We start from the raw sequence: 14768 nt of genomic DNA on the forward strand, positions 1-14768 counted from the left end.
GCTGAACTACATTCCCAGTCCTTTTTATTTTTTTGAGAGAGGTCTTGCTGAATTGGTGAGGCTGGCCTCAAACTTGGGATCCTTCTTCCTCAGCCTTCAGAGTTGCTGGGGTTATAGGCATGTGCCACCATGCCTGGCTTGTTCTGTATTTTTTTTTTTTTCCTGAAGACAGCATTTAATGCATGACAAATTACTATAGCTGTCCAAATACAAATGCTCCATAGAATTCTATTTTTTAGTCATAGGATGTAGTAATTCAGAGTGAGTAGGAATGTACTAGTTGTCAGTTGATAGTCAAATGCTTTTGGATATGCCAGTAGTTAAAACTTGACTTGAACCTTTTTTTTTTCATTAATAATTTATTTTTGTAGTATGTCAGGCATTTTTAAAAAATAATGCTTTGATATTTTAAAAAATAGTAAACATTGGAATGATTTTAAGCCATGTTAAACTTCTAATTTATGTCATTAATTTATGGAATCACATTTCATTAATACACCTTTGCTTGTCTTTTTGACTTTGAAGATCCAACCCAGGGCCATGCATGGTGCTAAGCTACAACTGAGCTGCAGCCCCAACCCAATATAGCTTGTGGATTTCTTAGGTACCTATTTACATTTTCTTGGCTTGAGGGAGAGGTGTCGAAAATGGATATGTCTCACATGAATTTTGTTCCATGGAGCAGTGTAGTAGTGAGGCTCTAGTAGGGTTTCAGATGCAATAGGTACTTGACATTTCAGCTGTTACGTAAAAAAATTACTTATTACAACTACATGCCAAAATCAGTAGTGCTTATCTTTTTGGCAAAAGTTGCTGCCTGAATGTTTCCTTCTGGAAAATTTGTCAGTCAAATCAGGGTCTACTCCTGAGCTCACCTTTTTATTGCACTACAGAGATCTTTAGAGGGAAGCCTGATTGAGACTTGTCATTTTATTTTGTGGAGAGATTTTTTTGTTTTTATTTTTGAAGCATATTGAATAGTTTATCAGAATCCTCTTTACTGGTAATTTGAACATCTGATTATAAAGGCTACGTGAATAGTCTAGCTTAATTAAAATAATAATTATATAAGTGACCTAAGAGCAGAGAAATTTTCACCAACTTCAAATTCGTTTGGATCTTTTATTACTATTCTGTTTCTTTTGAAGTGTAACATACTAACCATAAAAATATTTTCCAGTTTAATTTTCAAAATTTCATGCAAAGTAATGTTTAAGTAAGCATGGTGTTTATCATTTCATTGTGTCTGCAAATGAAAACCACATCCTTTCTTATTCAGTTGATGGTTTCTTGCTCTCAGAAAGTTACCTTGTTCAGTACTATCTTGCGTATGATGTTTGAGGGTTTCAAAAAGTAGCATCAGGGTCTGGGGTCATGGCTCAGGGGTAGAGCACTTGCCTGGCATGTGTGAAATGAGGCACAGGGTTCACTTCTCAGCACCACATATAAATAAATAAAAATCCATTGATAGCTAAAAAAAATTTTTTAAATGTGGCATCATAATTTCTGGTTGTTGGACTCATTTAGGAAATGTATAGAAATTGTAATGAAATAGACTTGTGAGCTGGGTGTGGTGGCTTACACCTGTAATCCCAGTGGCTCACACCTGTAATCCCAGTGGCTCAGGAGGCTGAGGCAGGAGGATTTTGAGTTAAAGACAACCTCTGTAATTTAGTGAGGCCCAAATCAACTCATTGAGATCCTGTCTCTAAATAAAATGTAAAAAGGGATGTAGTTCAGTGGTTGAGCACCCCTGGGTTCAATCCCCAGTACCAATAAACAAACAAACAAATAAGTATTGCAGAGGTTACTAGAATTATTTTAAACTTGAATTGGAGAGAAATAGAAGGCTTATGAGGAGAGGTGACATGTTGGCATGATTGTAACAGCAAAGGTGTATGACATATTTTGGTGACTTTGTTAGAGTCACAGCACCAAGGCTTGTAGGAAAAGAATCTGGGAAGTAAATATTAAAAACTTTTAAAAGTCTTATTAAGGATGTGAAACTATTTTGTCAACGCTGAGGAGTCTCTGAACATTTAGAACTTGAATTTGGTACTGGTTATGTGACTGATGGAGGGGAACAGTGAAGGATTGTGATGTGGCTGTCTAGATTGGAGGATTAGGTACTGGGTGGACATTGATTCTGCTGACAGATGAGAATGCAGAAGATGAGGTTTGGGGGTAGAAGTATGTGGTGGGCAGAGATGATTCAAGTTTTAGACAATATTGAAAGCTATTTGCTATTTTGTGTTACTGAACATTTTGGAAATTAATGTTAGGAATTTGCTATATATGATCCTGTATTCTGCCCCTTGGTGTATTTTGGATGTTACTTCCTTTGTTTTATTCCATTATGTTCTGGTTTTTATTTCCATCTGCTTTTATTATTTTTATTTTGCAGTTCTGGGGATTGAACCTTGAGCCTTACACGTTAGGCAAGAGCTCTACTGCTGAGCTACACTCCCAGCCTTTGTTATCTTTTATCTGTTAACTGAATTCTATAGATCTTGAATTTGGTATCAGGAATACTTAGTCTTGGGATTGTGGAAAAGCAATGTTGATAAGATCTTCATTTGTCTTAAAGTTTGTGATGACAGAATACTGTAGAATGTGACAAGTGGTGTATACTGGTTTAAACTTGAGTTGTTTTATTGTTCCAGGGGAATATTTTATTGTTGATTTCTCAGAGTTTTTTTGTTTTTGACTTTCTGTTGACTTTATTTTATAGTGATTAGTGGGTACAAGGTTAGTTTTTAAATATGATATGCTGACTTCTTTTAGAGTTTTTCTGAAATTCTCACAATTTTTTTCTGGTGATTTATCACAATGACTATACAATTGGTTCAGGAAATTTATTAGATAAGACTTTGAGGGCATTCTTTCTATAAAAATTTTCTTCCAGATTAATTTCTTACAAGAAAAATTTCAGGAATGATTAGTTTTGTTTTCCTCATAATTCTGACACCTCTATAGTTTTCCAGTTTTGGCAATATTTCTTACTCCCAAGATAGGAATTTGGCTAGCAAAACTAATGTCAGCATTGTATAAACAGGTTAACAGATGTTGGCCTGAGATTTTTTTTTTGTCATTTTAATAATTATACTAGGAACATTTAAAATGTCAAAATTCAAGGGTTTCCTATTATAAATGTTTTATGCTCAGATCAGACAATATGGAGTCTTTGAGGTTGTGAGTAGTGTTTAAAAAGGGTTATTGATTTCAGAATTTGATCAGAATTTTTTTCTGATTGCTCTTGTTGCGCGCGCGCGCACACCCCCCCCCCACACATATACTGGTTTATACTTGTGTGTGTATAATATGTGTGTGTGTGTGTATAAATATAAAATACTTATGAAAAAAAACCCAGCATTTTCAGAAGTTAAGTTGAAAAGTAAGTTTGTAATTTTGGAGACAATTTGCATTGTGCATGCTGTTCTATGTATGCAGCTTGTTTGGGTTCTCTGGCAGTTACTGGGTGAGTGACTAGTGGGATAATCTGTAGCAACATCTGTTATATGCCCCAGTGTGCATCTAAGAGAGTGTTATATTAGATGACACATTGTTTCTTTTTCTAATGAAGTTAGAAAGTTTCTTAAAAAATTTTTTTTTTTTTAATGTAGCAACATTGGGGGCAGAAAGGAAAGTATGAAGGAAAGACTTATATATATATCTATTACTACTGCTTTTGTACAATTAATTTTATCTTTCTTCTAGTCCAAGTGGGAAGAAGTTCAGAAGCAAACCTCAGTTGGCAAGGTACCTGGGAAATACGGTTGACCTCAGTAGTTTCGACTTCAGAACTGGAAAGATGATGCCTAGTAAATTACAGAAGAACAAACAGAGACTGCGGAATGATCCTCTTAATCAAAATAAGGTTGGTTAATTTATTATTGTACCTATATGCTATTTCATATGCTCCCCAAAGAGTATTTTATGTTGTATTAATGACTGAAATTTTGGCCATCTGCACCTCTGTCCCCTCCTCTCCCAGCAAAACTCTTTGACTTATAAATTGATTATTTTCCTGTTATTCAGCAGTACCTACACAGAGAGAACCTAAATACATCATGCAAAGTAGAAAACATTTCAGTATTTCTCTAGGCCAGTATATATTACACCTTTTGATCCATTTAGATTCTATTTACAGAAGATTTCTTTGTTAGTATTAATTGTCCACTTTTTTTAAAAAAAAAAAAATTGGGTGCAATAGTGGCCCACACCTATAATCCAGCAACTCAGGAGGCTTAGATAAGAGGATTGAAAGTTCCAGGCAACTTAGTGAGACCTTGTTTCAAAAATAAACAGAAAAAAGTGAAGATGTAGCCTAATGGTAGAGTTCTCCTGGGCTCAATCCTTAGTACTACAAAAACAAACAAAACAAAACAAAAAACCACAAAAATGCCCAGCAAAATTCTTATTGCCTAAAAAGAGGAAAAATTTTAATGTGTGGAAATATCCTTACCACATATTTCATAATTATAATTTTCAGGTTCAAAGTTTGAGGAAGGGCAATTTTATATTGACTTTTGATGTTGAAGATGTTGACTCTTGGGCATAATCTCATCCTAGTACTGTGATTGCAGTTTTTTTTCCATTAGCTCTGAATTTTACTGAGCTGTTGGTTGATGGTTTATTGTATAGCAATGTAAACAGTGAAATTATATTCAAAAACCCAATATTTTCTTTTTCTTCAAGAGCAGCTATAAACATAAAACCCACAAGTTGCCCATTGACTTGTGTAGTACTTATGAGATTGTTTTTCTTGTTTTTATTTTTTGTGGTGCTGGGATTGAACCCAGGGTGTTGTTACACATGCTGGGGAAGCACTCTGCCACTGAGGATACCCCCAATCTTTTCTGAAATTGTTTTACCAGATTACTTCCATCAGTAAGCCAGGAGTTGAAGTTAAAGTCACCATTGTGGATGCCTAAGTGGATGATTTTAACCAGTTGATTATCAGTTGTTAAATTGTTTTTCTATAACCTCCATTGTGTCACACCACTGGTTTGAAAGAAATGGAGGGAGAAGTCAGGTTTTTTCTTTCTTTGCATGTGACTGCTATAATTCTGTAGTCTGCGTAGTCCTGAATGGATTTTAGGAATCCAGAAGCAGTGTAATAGAGTAGAAAGGACTTAGGATTCTGAAGGCATGTTTTGGTGGACTGGCTCTGTTCCTTATTAGTAGATACAGGCTTAGGTAACTTTCTTAACTTTTGAGCGCTTTAGGCTTCTCATTTGTAAAATCAAGGTAAGAAAAATTTTCCTTTAGCATAATTGTGAGAAACACATGGACATTTGTGTAAAAACATTTAGCCAAGTATTTGACCTAAGTTAATTTTTTTCCTTTCCCCATTGACCCTTCTCTAAGCTGCCATCTACCTGAGCATTAAGCTACCTTGGCAAACAGTGTTACTTGGTGTCCAGTGTAGTAAACTTTCTGACCTAAGCTGTCTTCTTCTCTGTGTTTTTAACTTTTTCGGAAGGGCATGGGGCCTCTGCTTCATACTTATTTTTATTAATAATTCAGCTTAATAGTTTGTTTTATGATAGTTGATTTCTAAAAATTGATATGGAGCGCAGAATACATTGTCTCACATGATGTCTTATATTGATTTCCATAGGGCATTGGCATTTTTGTTTAGAGAGGCAGAATGGGAAGGGGAGATTAAACTGTTTCTGCATTGCTTAACTATGGGGTTAATTTGAGTTAATAGTTATGAAGATATTAAGAAGGATGAAAGATAATGGTAGGAGAATAGGGAGCTCAAGTTAGCAAAAGTTGGGACCATGTATATGTGAAGGTGATATGCCTATAAGCTGTGATTTATTTTGCTTCTTAAATGTATAAAAGAAAATTAAGATTCATATTTCTGAAACTGCCTTTTGGAAATTCTAATCACAGTGCGGACTCTACCTTTGGAAGGGGCTCAAATATTTACGAAATGAAAGCCTTCAGATTATCCTATTTTTTCCACAATCACAGTTTAGCTACACTTAGTATAATGTGAAGAGTTACTTCCTTGACAGTTATAGTTTATTAAAAACCCAAAACTAATTCGTCTCTTTAGTTTGTGTGCACCTTTCTGCTCTAGCTGCGCTGGACCACTCATCATCCTGCACCATGGCATGCACTTTCAAGATTCTGCTTGCTCATATGCTGTTTCCTCTGCTTGGAATGTGCTTCCCCCTTCCCTTCCATCTGGCGAACTCCTCCTCATCCAAGGCCCAGCTCCATTGTCTCCATCTCTGGGAAGCCTGCCCTGCATCCTCCAGGCAGAATAATTCCTTCTTCCATAATGCTTTCCTGATGCTTTGCCATTGTATTTGTGACTTTGTCTGCTTCAATTAGACTGTGAGCTCCATGAGGGCAGGGACCATGTCTTTTTGTTTTTGTATATTTAGTCCAAAGCCTAGCACACGGTAGGTACTTAATAAATGTTGTTTGATGTTTTTTTAATATCCACCTCATTCTAGAAATTTATAGAAGTAATAAAAGTGTATTAAATAAATTAATGTACCAGACATTATTTTGGAAATGGCTTTCATTTTCATTGTTTTCTGAAACTTTCTATGTGAATTTTTTGAGGCATAGTCTTATTTTTGTGTGTGAATTTATTTTAGTTACATAGTCATAAAGTAGAGTTTCTCATTTTTTTTTTAAGTAAGCTCTCTTGGAGTAACACCAACATTAAACATCTCTAATAAGACAGAAAATATGTGTAGCGAAATAAACTGACTTATGTCTTTTAAATTATGATAGTACAATATAAAGAAAGTTGTGAGATTTAAAATTATTAACAGAACTCTGAGGTAGTGATTTCCTATACAGTTATAAGCCTAGCCCAAGCACATCATTAATTGTGTTGTTTTTCAGGGTTTTAAAAAAAAATTTTTTAAAGAATTAGAGATATAGTCAACAAATAAACTTTGAAACAGGCTAACTTACAGTTTAAGTTGACTAATTATAAGCCAGGATCTTAATGTATCTTCCATTATCAAAGGTGAGTTTACTGGTGATTAGTAATATTTTCAAGCGTGATTGGAAAGATAACTTTTGAAGATCTTGTAGATTGTGTTTTAATTATTTTAGGATGGGTGAGTGGGATGAAATGGGCATTGTTTTTTGGTTAATAGATATTACTGTTTTTCAGTATCCATATCTACTTGTCTGAAACTCAATCTTAACTTTACCCTGAAAATCAATTCCGTTCTTGATTATGGTATGTCTTATTGATCTTGTTGCCAAGGCTATAATTATTTCTAGGTAACTCCTGTCTCACCAACTGACAAAGTGGGTTGAACTCTCAAGTAAGTTCCTGATGATATTTACATTGGGTTAATAAAAAAACTACAGAAAAATTTCAAGGTCATCAACTCAGAAATGGTATTCAAAGTCACTAGCAGCTTTTTAAGAGCATATTCCAAGAAGAAGTTATAGAGTATCATATCCAGTGGAATTTTCTGTGATGATGGAAATCTTATAGCCATAGCCACACGTGACTGTTGAGTAACACTGTTAGTGTGACTAAAAAACTGTATTTTTAGTGTTCTCTTTAAATTTAAATAGCCACATGTGCCTAATGGCAACAGTATTATAGAGCACACTTCTAGGGCTTTGCCTCTCAGTGTGAATAAAGCAATATACTCTTCTCTCCAAAAGCTAAATAATGTGTAGGCATTTATACAGGTTTTGATTTTTCAAAGAGGAAATGTTTCAAATTTTCAGAAATTAAGAAAATGGAGATTAGAAGCAAGGTAATAGTTTCTAAGAAAATTTAATTTGAAACACTGTAGGATTGTATAAAGAATAGTATAGTGGTTCTGGATCAAGACATGTTTAGGGGACTTAAAGTAGTTTGGTTTTATTGCTAGAAATTCTTATTTTAATGTTTCAGATGTGTAAATATAGACCAAATTCCTTGTGTTTCCAGTTCTTGACAACATGAAAATTTTATAAATTAAAATGACAAAACTAATGATAATGAAGTTCTCTAACATTAGTGTGACCTATGATGTATTTTACAAATTGCTTATGATATGAATATGGTACAGAACAATTTTGATTTTGGCTTGACAGTCCTACTAACAGCTTGGAATAACAAGCTTGGAAGACAGTTCTTTCATCACATGTATTTAGAAAAACAAAACAACATATTCTTTTGAATGGAATAAATTTTTTAAATCTCTTATTCATTTTTCATGAATTATCTTGGTGTGAGGTAGATTATATATGACTGTACCTTAAGTTCTCAACCATTTAAAAGATGCTTATTTTAATTATTTTCACAAACTAATAAAAGTAAAATTTTTTAGGGAGCTCAGATATATCTTGGGACAAACCTGTGCAGTTTGAAAAAAAAAATACCAACTTAGTTGTTGGTGATAAAATCAGATTTGGATGATGGATATAGATTGGAATGAACTATGGAGACTGGATTTGAGAATGGATGAAACTGGAAGTGGATTACTTGGACTGTTTTAGTTTAGAAAAGTAATGATGGCTTGAATTAATGTGTAGCAGGAGGTGTGGAAGTGGGAGACTCAAGGTACCTGATGATTAAGATTATAGAGAGAGGGAATTTTGCTGATATCTGCTAAAATTCTTATTTTGTTCATTGCCATGGTTTGAATGTGGTTTGCCTCATAGAGGTTCATGTGCTAGTTGCTTAGTCCCCACAATAACGGTTTTGAAGTGGTGGAATCTTAAAAAAAGATGAGGCCTCCTGGAAGGCAATAAGATGGTGGAGCTCTAGTCTCATGAAGGGATTAATCTGGTCTTGTGGAATGCATTGGGTCTTATCCCAATTCACAAGAGAATGGTTTGTTGTTACTTATTTTTGGTAACAGGGATTGAACCCAGGGGTGCTTAAGCACTGAGCCATATCCCCAGCCCCCCACCCTCTTTTTTAAAAAAATTTTGAGACAGGGTCTTGCTTAGTTGCTCAGGGCCTTGCTAAATTGCTGAGGCTGCCTTTTTGAACTTGGCTATCCTTCCTGACTCAGCCTCCTGAGTAATCCCAGCAGGGATTATAGTTGTGCACCACCACCCTTGGTGAGAATGGGTTGGTATTAAAAGAATGAGCCTGGCCTATGCCTGGTGTCTGGCTTCCCTGTTTGCACAGTCCTTTTGCTTGTGGACTGCTGCTTTGTCATATTGTGACACAGGCAGAGTGCCTTCACCTAGCACCATGCTATTTGGACTCTCCAGCCAGTAGAATAAACTTCATTTAATAAGTTAGTAGGCTTTCGATATTTTGAAACTAATCAAGTTAGTCACTTGTTGGGCAGGACTGGATAAGGGTAAAGGAAGAAGAACAAGTTTGGGGATAGAGGAGGAAGATTCAATTAAAATAATTTTGTATTTTGTTTCCAAAAGAGTCTTGGGGGATCCCCAGGGATTTAGAATTCTTATCCTTTTGGTTTGTCATTGGTTTTCCAGTATAGGTACAAAGAGAAGAAAGGTATTCACAAGATGAAATAATCTTGTTGGGAGTGAGAAGTACCTTCCAGAATCAAGAGAATGTGGTATAACAAAATCCTAGAAAAGAGTTTTGGTAAATGCCATGGAGTGATCAAGGAGGATAAGACTTTGTTTAAAAATTAGAAAGGAGGGGCTAGAATTGTGGTTCAGTGGTAGAGCACCCACCTAGCATGAGTGAGGCACTGGGTTTGATCCTTAGCACCACACAAAAGTAAGTAAATAAAATAAAGGTATTGTGTCCGTCTACAATTAAAGAAATGTTTAAAAAAAAATTAGAAGGGAACTGGTGACCTTTGTGTAACCCTCCTTCAATAGACTGAGGGAGGGGCTGGGGATGTGGCTCAGGCTGTACCGTGCTCGCCTGGCATGCGTGCGGCCCGGGTTTGATCCTCAGCACCACATACAAACAAAGATGTTGTGTCCGCCGAGAACTAAAAAATAAATATTAAAAGTTCTCTCTCTCTCCCCCTTTCTCTCACTGTCTCTCACTCTCTCTTTAAAAAAAAAAATAAAAAAAAAAAAAAAAGGATTTTCAGTGGAAAATGCCTTTCTCCCTCTCCTATCTCTTAGTAACCTATCCTTCTGCCTTAAGGAAACTATTGTTAATGAGTTTTTGGTTTCTTTATTTTTAGAGCTTTGCAGCTGCAAATGTTATATATGTGCCTTTAAAAAAAAACCCTTTTGCATAAAATGGTTAGATTATTCTCTTAGGAAGCTTGAGCAACAGGTAGAACAGATAGGACAATATTCAGAAGAGAATGTACAATAAGGAACATGTTTATAATACGGAACATATTCTTTTTCTTTTAAAGCTTGAAAGATCAGATTTTAAGGAACCAATAGAGAAGTGTGTGGTAGAAGTTCTAACCTGAGAGTCTGCGCCTCAGGAAGACCTCTAAGAATCTTTGAATTGCTGGATGCCATGGCACACACCTGTAATTCCAGCGGCTTGGGAGACTGAGGAAGGAGGATCTAAAGTTCAAAGCCAGCCTTAGAAAAAGGGAGGCACTAAGCAACTTACTGAGACCCTCTCTCTAAATAAAATACAAAATAGGGCTGGGTACAATCCCCATCACAAAACAAACACCCCAAAACCTTTGAATTGTGTGTAGTATTTTTTTTTTGTTAGCATTTTTCTAGGGGAGTTTATCTTCATCAGAATCTTAAAGGAATGAAATTGAAAAACGTTAATAACCACTGACTTTAAAGTAGAAGGATTAAGGCCTTGTCAGATGATGTGAGTGAATAGGCAAGGGACCAAGTCACTTGCTGTAAATCAGATTGGGCCTTTGACTATGTTTTTGGTGGTTACTTTTTTTTGGTAGAGGTGTTGAACTTAGGGCCTTGTGTACTCTAGGCAAGCCCTCTACCACTGAGGTATAGCCTTTTTAGTTATTGGACTGACTTATATCTATCTGGGGGATACCATGATCAATTAGCCACCACTAAAAGGCCTTATGCTAGGAACATTCTGATTGGTAGGGCATATTGTGGTAAGAACTGCCTGTTGGCTTCTACCTTCCTAGTAGTCTTCCATCCAAATAATAAACATCATTCCTTCTACCAACATTTCTGGCCAATGGAGAGAGTAGTTGAAATATCTTCCAAAGATATTTTCCAAAGATATGTGGGCTCTATTTGTCAGTTTATTAAGGCCTTGCTGAATGGAGTGCCTTCTGGTCTCTCCCTGGAAGTGAAAGGGGGAAGTGAATATATCATGGCTGAAAAATTTAACATTGATAGACCTTGAAATTCTTCCAAGGGGACTGGGGTTGTGGCTCAGTGGTAGTGCACTCGTCCGGCATGTGTGAGGTACTGGGTTCGCCTCAGCACCACATAAAAATAAATAAATAAATAAACAAAATAAAGGAATTGTGTCCATCTACAACTAAAAAAACGTATATATATTTTTTTTTAAAAAAGACATTCTTCCAAGGGATTACTGGCATTTGATAAGTGTGGGCTACTATTGAGTATAGGTTTCTGTTAATTTGATATGAAATGGACACAATAGAAGTGAAGAGGAAGTTGCTCTTGTCTAGTGAGGAATAATAATGGCCTAGACACATGTGGTGCCCATGGAGATAGAACTGGACAGATTCTAGATCTCTTTTGCAAAGAGAATTAATAGGTTTGCTAATGAATTATGTGTGGAACATTACAAAAAGATTAAAAGGTGAGCTCTTGATTTTCACATTGGATGGATTAGGGTTTCATTTCTGAGATCATTGTAGGAAAAGAGTATATAGGTTGATAAAAATCATTTTGAATGTGCAAAGTTGAGGTGCCTAGTAAATATACAAGGGGAGGTGTCATGTATGCAGTTGGGTATACTGTATTAGAACTGAGAGTCTGAGCTGGAAAGTCATTAGGGCATAGATAGTATTCTGAGCAATGGGTTAGAGAAAAGCACTCACCTATAGAAAAGGAACCCCAGGACCAAGCCCTGGAGAAAATCTTAAGGATTTGGTTAAATAAATCAGCAAAGTGGATTGAGGGATTGAGAAAAGGAGAGACTTCCGAGAGGAGAGTGTTTAAAAAAAAAAAAAAAGTTATTGCTGTTGAAAGTTTAAGTAGAAGAAGACTGAAATTTCCATTGAGTTTGAGAATATGAAATTTGCTAATTACCTCAAGAACAGTTTTGGTGGGAATAGAGGGCAGATTGGATTGGGTGGTAAAGTAAATCGGAGATAAAATTGGTTAATGTAGACAATTATTTTAATAAATTTTCTTCAGTAGTGGGAATATTACTAGGTGGTAGACAAAAGAGATGCTGCTTTGGTTAATCTCTGGGTAAATGGATAGCATCAGTGAAAAAACCATGGAAGTCAAGAAAGCCAAACATTTTTGCAGTCTAATGATCGTGATGGGAACATGCAACCTGTGCTAGGTAGGGAAAAACGTGAAAGGGGTAAACAGCAGTGAGAAAATAGGATGGCCAATGGACAATAGTTGTAGATGGGGGTCAAAAAATGAAAAAAGTACCAAGTGAGCTGCAAGGGAAGGTAGTGGAAATCAGAGAATTGGTGCTTCATTAGAGGAGATGGTACAGTTACTAGCATTGACAAGCCTGTGACTATATTAGGTAAGCAAGATTAGATAAAGTCAGAAGACTCATGATGTTGGGTAAGTTGTCCACATGAGTATTTAGGTCCCTGAGGACAAATATTGGGATTGATTGGATGACTGGGAAAAAAAAATGTCTTAACAAATGATGGAGAAAACAGGAGGGGCAGAGGGTAGCTAAATGCTATGGGCTTTTGAAAGTAGTAATGGAGAGAAAGGAAGGAAGCCTTTTCCACTTCCTGCCCCTTAGATGTGTGGTCGTAATGGATCAAGAGAGAAAGGGAGTGCAGAGAGTATAACTCAGTGGTGGAGCACTTTGCCTATTCAGTAGGCCCTGGGTTGGAGCTATATCACATGGAAGCAGGGAGGGGAAATTTGAGAGCCATGGAAGTCTGAGGTAGATGTACAGAAAATATGGATGAGTGGTGGGTGACGATGTATGTGAGCTGAGAAATGAGGAAGTGAGGCTGTTTCATTATTACTTGGGTAGGCAGAAACGTAAGGTGTGATGGGATTAGTTTTGGTTATTCTGAGAGTGGCATTCTCGAATCTTCTTATGTACTTAGAACTGTCTGGAACACTGAGCTCCAAGAACACGAGCTTTGTGGCTTTGCTTTTGCCTTCATTTTTAGCTTATTATATGGTGATCTGTAATAAAACTACACAGTGACGTGTGGGCTCCTTTAACTTTTTGCTAAATCTCTAAAGAAGAATAGGTCACCATTTTGGGCAAGTTTGATTCTCTTTAAAGTTTATTAGTATCCAAGGTTGGTTGGCTCTTATTTATCTCCAAGTTGATATTATCTTTACCAGTTAAACTTTCTGTTCAACTCTAAAGGGTAATCTGTTTCGTCTGTGACTTAACTCGTCATCCTGTTGGTTGACCTTCACTTTGTACTTTTCACCAAGGTGTTAATCATCAAACTAGTTCCCTTTGTGTAGAACCAGTGTGCTAGATTATTTTCTTAGCTATACAGCAGTCAGTTTCTATGATTTGTTACCTACAATGAAACTTTTCGGATTCAGAATTGAGGAACATATTTTTACGAACCTTGGTTCTCCAGGGAGCAATTCAGTGTGCCTCATTCAATGTACAGTGCTTGTTTTGATGTCTTAATCTCTTGTCAATGTGCTGAGCTTTAGATTCTTTGTATTCTTTATTTCCTATTATTTCATAATATAATAACACTATGGTTGACAGTGACTGCCAAAAAAACACCATCTGGAGACTGGATTATTTTCCCACGGGACACTTGTGTAGGGCTGCCTGCGTGATTCAGAAGAATATGCTGGTCATGTTTATCTATAAGCATAACTTTAAATGTTAAATAGTAATAGATGGACCATATCTTTATATTATTTCTTTTACATTATTAAATTTGAGGCAGATAATACAGATTACTCCATTCTTGGCTTAATAAGTCTTTACTGAAAGGCTGCATTTAATTATGATATCTACCACTTAACATCTGTAAGTTTAAGACAAAATGAGACTAATGGGAAGGGCTGGATGGCAGAGCACCTAACATGTATAGCACTTTTTAAAAATATTTTCTTTTTTAAAAAAATCAATTTATTGATTCTAATTAGTTATACATGACTTTTTGTGCCTCAAATATATTCAAGTGTTATAAATCCTTTTGAGAGGGCCTGGGCTTGACTGTCAAATAAATATATACAGCTAGTGTCAAATTAGGTGTGAATGAGACAGTTCCATACAACAGCAACCTTAGTTTGGGTAGGGCTGTTATATCTGGTTGAAATTCTTTGGCATCTTTTGTAATAAATCCTTTGATGACTTTATAATTAAATCTCTTTAAGAAATTTTTTTTTCAAGCAGAACTCTTCAAGAAGTGTTTTTGACAGTGGATTTCAGCCTTCTACTCTTGTGTTAGCTGTAAATATAAGCCTTTTAAAATGAGCTCAAAGTGTAGTCTATCCATTATTAATTATTTTTAGTATGATGCTATTGATCTCCTTAAATGTTGTTCCTCACTTAGTATATTAGACCAAGTGAATTTTCCATACAAAATAATAGATGCCTGATACACTTTACTTTTTGCAAAAACTATGAAGGTTGCTGCCGGGTTTCTGTTCTCGTGACTAAAAGGCTCAGGGGTCACTCCAGTTAAACTGGGCTAACTGGGCTGCACGAAATAACCACACAAGAGACACAAATAACTTTTTCTTTGGGGTCGCTGTGACAGCTCCTCTGACCT

The 14768-nt window shown here is 36.0% G+C and overlaps 1 protein-coding gene across 5 annotated transcripts in view; it reads left to right on the top strand.

Moving 5' to 3' along the window:
• The window catches only part of Mbd2 (methyl-CpG binding domain protein 2), a 70617-nt gene that overhangs the window by 13682 nt on the left and 42167 nt on the right, over positions 1-14768 (top strand). For 4 of the 5 annotated variants that reach the window (XR_013429551.1, XR_013429552.1, XR_013429550.1 and 1 more), the window contains exon 2: positions 3718-3877. Coding sequence is in view for 2 of the 5 variants with exons in the window: in XM_078030024.1 (XP_077886150.1) it covers positions 3718-3877 (160 nt within the window). In the remaining 3 variants the exon portion in view is untranslated. Of the gene's footprint in view, positions 1-3717; positions 3878-6070; positions 6315-14768 lie in introns of those variants that run through there. The other variant, XM_078030025.1, reaches the window with a different exon arrangement.

The sequence above is a fragment of the Ictidomys tridecemlineatus genome, chromosome 13 (genome assembly GCF_052094955.1).
Source record: "Ictidomys tridecemlineatus isolate mIctTri1 chromosome 13, mIctTri1.hap1, whole genome shotgun sequence".
Lineage (NCBI taxonomy): Eukaryota > Metazoa > Chordata > Mammalia > Rodentia > Sciuridae > Ictidomys > Ictidomys tridecemlineatus.